We start from the raw sequence: 9,197 nt of genomic DNA on the forward strand, positions 1-9,197 counted from the left end.
TTTTTTAACTTAAGAAAGAGGTTATCACAGTTTTTGAGTGAAGAACTAAGTTAGAAATAACTGATGGAGCCTCGGAGGCTTGGTATCTCTCACAAAGGACAGCATGCATTCTTAGGCTATTCTGATCTTTTAAAACTTAAAACACTGCTGTGATTCAAATTTGTCTGATAAGATGCCTTGGCTCCTAAGTTTGGAAATAGATCTAACAAGCTGTAATGATTCATGGCTTAGCTGGTTCCCAAACTGTGAAGTGGTAATCTACTGTTACTTCACTGTGAATGCTTAAGATCTTTGATAGATGCACTGCAAACTTGGAGAAAGCTTGCTTTGTTTCCTACCCCAGTCTCCAAGCACATGGTTTCTCTCCTCTTCCTGCAGTTTCTTACACTCTTTATGACCTCTTCTTCCTCTCTAAAGCAGCTCTGTAGTAGTGTTCTCCCTGGAGCAGGGCTGGAATACACATGAAGCAAAGGTCTGTGCGGGTCAGAAGGGAATAGTGGTGCAGTAACGTAGTTGAGAGGAAGGCTAACTTCGTCTGTCTGTGAGAACAAGGGCAGAGTAATCTCAGACCACAGCATTGTAAGAGAAGGGAGCATTACCATCTCTTTGCTGGGTGGGAGAGCTTTTGTTCTTCCCTTTAGAACACTGCTCAATTTTGCAAGCTGCATTAATACTGTGGAGTTGTTGATTGTGTATTCCTGTTTTTGTTGTGGGTTGGGAATCTGGTGCTTGATTTGTTTGTTTTGGTAAATGAGTTAATGAGATTTTGCTGCTTAAACTACAAGTAGTGACTGCAGAATTTTTAGTTCAAAATGCATGACAGACAAACCTATATGTGCATATTCTTACTAAAACTAAATTTGTAACTCAACTTGTTGATTATCAGTAACTCTCTTGAGATTTTCTTAATCCTTGTAGTGGAAGGTATTGTTTTTATTTAGAAAAGGAGGCAAATTATCTTGCCTAAGTGCTTGCTTCCTGATCTTTCAGCTGTTGCACCCTGCGTGTTAGCTTGTTCTGCTTTGTGACTGATTCCTTTTAAGGCGCAGTCTGCCCTTCAGAAGGAGATTCCTGATAGTAGTAAGAGCTTTCCTTTGGGCCCTCCTCAGGAAGAGGGGCCCCAGTTATATGAGGCACAACTAATTGAGATAAGTTGTTCAGGTATTTTTTTTCTTTCTTTTCTGTCTCCGTGGTTTTCAGGAAGGTGCTTTTGCATTGGTTTTCAAGAGCATCCATTACCCAGGTGAAGCTGTTGCTACCAGGTTAGTAAAAGCCTATTTTATGTGTAGTTCATGCCATTTTTGGTTAAGAACATTAAGACTATGCTAATATTTCTGCTTCATTAAAAAGGGGAGGGGTAAGGTACAAATTTATTTATTTAATTACAATTTATTTTGGATATAAAGACTGTTTTGTAATGCAACTAAAAAGCCCATTGCTTCTGTGGTCTAAAATGGGACTATATTCATGTCATGAAAAAGCCAGCTGTGTCTCAAACTGAAAAACATCTTCTGAACTGAACTACTCTATATGCAGTTTGAGTTTGGGTTTTCAGGAGTGAGGAGATTAACAGGAGCTAAACTTGTGATCTGAGGTGTGAGAAAATGAATTACCTTTTTAATCCTGTGAGATTTTAAAAATAAGCTCTTTAATACTGCACGTGACCTATATAATTCAAAAATTATCTTAATATCCGACAGTTTTAGAGATTGATAGTATAAAATGCTTAAGGGTGGAATAGTATTTTAATAGCAAAGAACTATTTGCTAGTTAGGTTTGGAGGCGAAGTGAGCTTTATTTAAAAATGGTACTCAAACTGGTGCCTTCATATACATCTCCCTCTACCTGGGTGTAGATCATCAGGGAATCACCAAAGCATAGTCACATAATAAACTTTGGAGAGTCTTAAATAAGCCAAGTTTATACAGTTTCTGTCATGTAATAATATTAGGATCAGAGTTGAGGAGGATCTTCCTATTTAGATTAAACGGGATATTGTCTTTCATCTTCACGGTTTTCCTTTAACTTCTCTGCATGCATCTTTCTTTGAATAAACATGGATGTTTTCCCTTTGTAGGAGAGGGAGTCCTTTGCTCATTGGAGTTAGAAGCAAGTACAAGCTTTCCACTGAACAGATTCCTGTTTTATATGGAACATGTAAGTTGATAAATCTAATTATGTTGTTTTTAAGAACCAAAAATTGTAGTTAATTTTTTTTATTGGAAACAAGGTTAATTAGTTTTTGTACTATAAAATTGCCAGCTGATCCTCCAAATATCTTCTTATCTGAAGGTGTTCTATTTTTACACTGCTCCTTCCTCTGAAAAGTATTTGCATAAATGTGCAGCTATGGTAACTTGAACCTGTATAGTCTGTAATCTCCAACTTGAACAGGTCTGGTTTTGCATTTTAAGTGCCTCATTTCTTCAGCAGGCAACATTGAGAATATGAAGAACATGTGCAATTCACGAATGAAAAGACTGGACAGCTCTACTTGTCTTCATGCTGTTGGGGATAAAGCAGTAGAATTTTTCTTTGCTTCAGATGCAAGGTAAGAACTGCTTTTATTTAGAAGTGAGCTGGTTCTGGAAATCTTATGCAGTCTTGTTGCTGCACAGCTCTGTTCTGATAGGATAGCTTCTTATCAGAGTTACTTCATTAAGCCCATGAGATAAGACATTTGAGTAATGTAGAGACTTGACGACAGTATTTGAACTGTTTACTGGTGCAGTGTCTGCAAATTACTTACCTCCTTGCCTTCTATATAAAATGCATCCAGTGCAGGAAGGTGAGTACAAATAGCCCCTACTACAAATAGGCAATTCTTTGGGCAGACTATAATTGGGTGTGAATTTTGGCATTTTAATCCAGCTATCTGGGATATCAGAGGAGAAAATAGTGGTGAAGTTCCAAACTAAAGAGGAACCTGGATACTGGGTACACACTTGTCTCAGAAGAAAGATCCTGACCTTGGGGATCTATCCAAGATCAGAAGAGACAAAATCACATTGGCACAAATTTGCTGAAGTGAGTTGCTGTGCTGGAGCCTCCTGCTCCAGTTTCCTGTGAGAGTGCAGGAGGAGCAGCAGATGGAGCCATTTCCTTTGAGATGGCTTTATTTGTAGTTAGGTCCAAAAGGAAGATAGAAGTGGGTCTAAACAAGTAATATAGCATATTTAATTGCTTTGAGGAATGCTTCTGCCACCTCTTACTGAAATGTCAGGTTTGTCTTGCTTTTGTTTTTTTCTGTAGTGCTATCATTGAGCATACCAACAGAGTAATTTTCTTAGAAGATGATGACATTGCAGCAGTAACTGATGGGAAGCTTTCAATTCACCGCCTGGAGCGTTCAGCTAGTGATGATCCTTCCCGGGTCATCCAAACCTTGCAAATGGAGTTGCAGCAAATCATGAAGGGTGAGTTGAAACATGTAAAGGAGTGCTCAAATTCTCTTCGTAACTGTAACAATCTCTAAATAACAAACCATATATGTATATATAAGCATGACCTTGTAATGCTTTTCTTAACAGGTAATTTCAGTGCATTCATGCAAAAGGAAATTTTTGAACAACCGGAATCAGTTGTCAATACTATGAGAGGCAGGGTGAATTTTGAGAACAGCACAGGTAACTCAGACTATGCATTCAAGCTGCACTGAGCACATATGATTTTAAGCATATTAACTGCAAAATACAATACACGGTTGATGTATGCTTTTTATTTTGTCTGATTACAGTCCTGCTGGGGGGTCTGAAGGACCATTTGAAAGAAATCAGAAGATGCCGAAGGCTGATCATTATTGGCTGTGGGACCAGTTATCATGCTGCAGTAGCTGTATGTTCAACCTTAGCTGTACTGCACCTGTACCTCTTAGTTGCTGGGCTTTTAATACAACAGATCTTCACCTGATTTTCCTTCTGTACCACAAACTTTGCTTTTCACTGGGGCATGCAGTATTTGTTTAATCTGCCTTTGTGCCACGTTCTTCATTAAAACTCCAGTGCTGCTACCTAGATTCATGCTAGAAAAGTAACTTTTTTCTTCTTGGTGAGCTCAAACTGTCAATGTTTGTAGTAGGAATCAATTCAGATTCTCTCTCGCTCTTTCAATCTCAAGTCTTTATGGGTGGGGATATTAACATATATTGTGTGTTGCTTCATTACAGACTCGACAAGTACTGGAGGAATTAACTGAGTTACCCGTGATGGTAGAACTTGCTAGTGACTTCCTGGACAGGAACACACCTGTGTTCAGAGATGATGTCTGCTTTTTTATAAGTCAGTCAGGTGAGCTGTTTCTGCTGTTTGTTTTACTGAGTGCAAACTAAAGAGAAATGAAAAACAGTGTTAGTACTTTCTGAATGTTGCAAAGGAGGATGCTGGGCTGTGTTTGTCTTGAATGAAAGTTTATTTTGATCTTGATTCAAATACACAGACGAAAAGTGAGTGCTGAAATGTTTGTTTTGGGCATGGATACAGTTATTCAGGACACAGAATAATTTCTTTTGTAGAATTTTTTAGGAGTTGTTGCTATCCTATGTGAACTTTAAGTCAAGTTGTGAATGCTTTCCAGGTGAAACTGCAGATACACTTATGGCTTTGAGGTATTGTAAAGAACGCCGTGCTCTAACAGTTGGCATCACAAACACAGTTGGAAGCTCAATATCCAGAGAGACTGACTGTGGTGTACATATCAATGCAGGACCTGAGATAGGTGTGGCAAGCACAAAGGTAAGAGCTGTTTGGTGTTTGATTTTTAATACTTTACCACTGTGTAATCCAATTATATTTTTAATTGTAGCACTTCAGATTGAGATCATACTAACTCACTTTATGCTTGGCTGCTAAATGTTCTGTTTTGTCTGCAGGCTTATACCAGCCAGTTTGTGTCTCTTGTAATGTTCGGCCTCATGATGTCTGAAGACAGAATTTCTTTGCAGAAACGGAGAAGGGAAATCATTAGTGGACTAAAATCATTGCCAGGTATATTGATATTGGGCTTGAGGAGATCTTGTTTAACAGATAATATAGAAATGTAAAATACTACTCAAAAAACCTTAAAAAATATTTAAGTTTCTCTTTTCTTTTCTCGCTGAAAGGTAGATAATATAAGAAAAATAGGCTATTAGCTTCTACACTAATTGCCAGTTTTACAAATACACTTCCAAAAAACTTGGCAGGAAGATCAGAATTTCAGTAGGATACCTTTGAGACTTATTCCTTGATCTCCAACACAGATAATCTAAAATTTGTAATGCCTTTCACTTTAAACCAGTATAGGTGAAACAAAACTAATCCAAACTGACTTTAAAACAGATGTTCAGAACTTCCTCTAGTATTTCAGATGGGATGCATTGACTCTGCTTAAACTAATAGTCATCCTAAATTTGTTACTGTATAATAGACTGGACAAAGCATGTTTAAAGCACTATCAAAGTTGCAGATATAGAAAGTTAACACCTGAATTATGTTCAATATATTTGTTATAAAAATATCGTTAGAGAATCATACTACAAAAAGCTAGGAAATACTATTTTTTTTCCAGTTGATGGAAAATTTATATGTTCTTTTTATGTGATCCAATAGAGATGATTAAAGAAGTCTTGTCCTTGGATGAGAAGATACATGACTTGGCTCTTGAGCTGTACAAACAAAGGTCACTGCTGGTTATGGGTCGTGGATATAATTATGCCACTTGTCTGGAAGGAGCTCTGGTAGGAATCTCTCAGAGTCATTGAAATGACTACTTGAAATGAGCTTTTGTTTCTGCAGCACTTTTTCTCATATTTATTTACAGTTTAATTCTGCTGTTATAAAACTGCTGCCATGTATAATTAGAACGTTTAATCCTGTTGGACTGAACACATGCATAAGGTGAATTTGATGTCATTCTTAAATACGCTTAAGGAGTGTATTTAAAAAAAGAAAATGAAAAAAACCCTACAACTTAATACCACTTAAAATGCTGGCCTGTTTGAAAATATCCTCCTAAAACACTGTTCAGTATGCTGGTGCTCAGGCAAGATATTCATGCAGGAAACTGCTAAATTAATTACAGATATCCTCATGTAATGGAGCTATATCCACCTCTCAGAGAAGTTAGAAATGTGGTGCTAGACGTTAAGCTCTTAAAAGTTCTTGTTGATCACTCCATTTCATTGTCTGTAAATGCATGTGCATGAGCAGGCTCCATTTCTACCAGCAGCCTGCTGGAAATCGGGAATGTCTGTTCTAGCCATTAACTGATTTTTGAAAATAGCAATTGCCTTTAATTGATGGATGTTTTGCTTCTTGCAGCTTTTATTTCTAATCTAATTTACTTCTAACTTTCTGGTATTTGCATTTGTTTTGTTAGAAAATAAAAGAAATCACCTACATGCACTCTGAAGGTATCCTGGCTGGTGAGCTTAAACATGGTCCACTAGCCCTAATAGATAAACAGATGCCTGTTATCATGGTCATAATGAAGGATCCTTGCTTCACCAAGTGCCAGAATGCTCTGCAACAGGTCACAGCTCGACAGGTAAGCTGTAAAATAATGCAGTGTTGTAGGGAAAGAAATTGTGCATGCTGGATTGTTGCCAAATACGTTTCAGAGGCAGGATGTGGTGAGGGTATTTTTTTTTCTACTTAAAAAGTTATAAATAACGTGCTATAGCAGCATTGCAGCTTGCAATTTAACACCAGTAGCGATAAGTGATTATATGTAGATGTTTCTTGATCTTGAATCAAAGAGAATAATGTTAAAACTCTAATGATTGTTGCATGAGACTTGAATGTTTTCAGTGAATGACAGAACCCATTTTGCAGGAATAACATTTTCTTGGTTAGCTATCTTTGTTATTTTTTCAAACGAAGTACAGATATGCTGTGAACTAATATTTCAAAGCAGCTCTAAGCCAGCTCTTAACTGTAGAACTTTATTTTCAGGGTCGTCCAATCATCCTGTGTTCTAAGGAAGACACAGAAAGCTCAAAATTTGCCTACAAAACCATTGAGCTGCCTCATACAGTTGACTGCCTTCAAGGAATCTTGAGTGTTATTCCTCTCCAGTTGCTTTCATTCCACCTGGCTGTTCTCAGAGGATATGATGTAAGTGCTTTCTATGTATAGCATTCCAGTTAGAGCAGTTTTGCACTTCCTCCTACCAATGTTAAGGGAGAGGTAAGGTTACATGGCATTTCTAACAAAGAACTATGATAATAGTTGCTGCAACTGGTACTTACTGTGGTAGTAGAGGTGGCATTTCACTGCCAATTCTTCAGCCTTTTCTTGAATTGGCATGGATGATGGTTCTAAAAAAAAAAGTAAAGATTGTTTGCTTAGTTTGATTAGTGAAGAATGCAGATGATAATTTTTCAGAAAACTAAGCATTGAAGTGTGATATTGCACTTTAACAGAGAAGAGTTTATTGCTTCGTACAGCTTAGTTTGTTGACTCTGTCTAGGTGTGTCAGTTGGGATGATGACACATCCAGATGACCGTGTTGGAAAGGCAGCCTGTGCAAAACAATATATTAAGATTTGTTAGGAGGTTTTTGCAGGTAATGCTGAATTCAACAGTGAGTTATCTACAGATCTGTAGTCTCTTGTGTGCATTAGGATGTCCAGAATAAAGCAGAACTCAGTAGGAATTCTTTTCTAAAAAAGCAAAGAACACCAAACCAAAACAGCACACTAAATGAACTATCAAATGTGGAATGCCAGTTGTATTCTGTCACACACTGAAAGCCTGTCTTTTTGTTCTAGGTGGATTTTCCAAGGAATTTGGCCAAATCAGTTACTGTAGAATAACAGCCAAGAACAACGGATATTTTTGTCACCAGACCTCTGTGTTATGCTTATTGAAATGTGTTGTTCTGAATCAATAGGTACATGTTTTTTCAAAGGGAATGAGAGTGATAACTGGTGAGTGGCAGAAGGATTTGTCTTGCAGCTTTAAAAGCTCCCGATGTGCCTTGTTACCCAAGTGCTTTTGCTCACAGCAAATATTTCTAAGTCTCGAAATTGCCAAAGGATAAGATAAAAATCATTGTTTACACATGGTATACTGAATGAACTTTTCTACTGTGCAATATATACATATATATATATATATACAGCTCTCTTCAGAGTAACTGTGAACTATTTTTTAAATTTTTTTTAGCCTACACTACTTAACTAGTTTTAAAGATAAAGTATTTATAAGTACAACTGTATAGCTTTTCTTAAGTTATTTTTTTTTTTTTTAGTACATTGCTTAACTACAGCATTGGTAATGAGTCGACATGCTCAGTACTCATGGAGAGTTTTTGTACAGTTTTTTAGATTTTTCTACTACAGCCTCAAACTGGAAATTGCTTGTCCTCCTCCTCTCAGTTTCCTGCCCCCCTCCTCCTACAGTTTGCACCTGGTTTGTATTTCACCACCTTTTGCAAAGAGTTCCTGTGGCTGTAAATTCTCAGCTGTGTTTTCAGCTCTTCCTCCTGCTTTTAGCTAATGCTGTGAGAAAGCCCAGCAGTGTTTTGTGTACTGCCCCAATTCTTATTGCCTGACTTGTATAGGGCAACAAAATAAGGGAACTTCCAAAACAGTGTATCTGCCGAAAGGTACTTCTGGTTGAAGTGTGTACAATGTAATTAATATGCAATTAAAGAAAATATTATACAGATGCTTCTTGTTTTGGGGCTTTTTTTCCCCCCTTAGTCACTTGTCTGAGCTGAAAGCTGCAACAACAGCACAATGCTCTGACACCAACAGGAGGGCTGTTGTGTTCCAACAGTCAAGAACTGAACATCACCATATAAAAACACACATGCGTGGCACGTGTATTTGGTAAAGAGTTACTGGTGTATTTGAATAAATTCTCCTGTTTTGCTGTGGTGGAGAGATGGTCTCACCCTGCAGTCCCAATTGGTGCCACCGCTGCCGGTGACGTCAGAAGTGCGGTGACAGTCTGACGAACGGTGCTGACATCACGCCGGAGGGCGGGGACCGCGCCCGGATTGGTTCGACCTCCCCGCTCCCACTGCAGTCCTTCACCGCTGCCCTGCCTTATATAGCACCAGGGTTGTCCCGCCCCCGGGCCATCATTGGCTGAACTTCGCGGTATGGGCTCGCGATTGGTCCGAGCGGCTGCCCGTCAGCGCGCTCAGGCCTGGCGCGGCCTGCGCGGAGCACCGGGAGGCCATTGTGGCTGGGGTGGCCCTGCGCGCTGGAG

The 9,197-nt window shown here is 38.6% G+C and overlaps 1 protein-coding gene across 1 annotated transcript; it reads left to right on the forward strand.

Moving 5' to 3' along the window:
* The first annotated feature begins 172 nt into the window (after nt 1–172).
* On the forward strand, nt 173–8,144 carry LOC100538542 (glutamine--fructose-6-phosphate aminotransferase [isomerizing] 2). Its single transcript, XM_031555659.1, has 14 exons — nt 173–212; nt 1,154–1,262; nt 2,078–2,157; nt 2,434–2,551; nt 3,253–3,416; nt 3,531–3,626; nt 3,737–3,834; nt 4,166–4,286; nt 4,573–4,730; nt 4,868–4,982; nt 5,586–5,713; nt 6,355–6,522; nt 6,930–7,091; nt 7,748–8,144. Exons 1-14 carry the CDS (start codon nt 173–175, stop codon nt 7,790–7,792), a joined length of 1,602 nt encoding a protein of 533 aa, XP_031411519.1. The 3' UTR covers nt 7,793–8,144.
* Nucleotides 8,145–9,197: the final 1,053 nt, after the last annotated feature.

The sequence above is a fragment of the Meleagris gallopavo genome, chromosome 15 (genome assembly GCF_000146605.3).
Source record: "Meleagris gallopavo isolate NT-WF06-2002-E0010 breed Aviagen turkey brand Nicholas breeding stock chromosome 15, Turkey_5.1, whole genome shotgun sequence".
NCBI classification, from domain to species: Eukaryota; Metazoa; Chordata; class Aves; order Galliformes; family Phasianidae; genus Meleagris; species Meleagris gallopavo.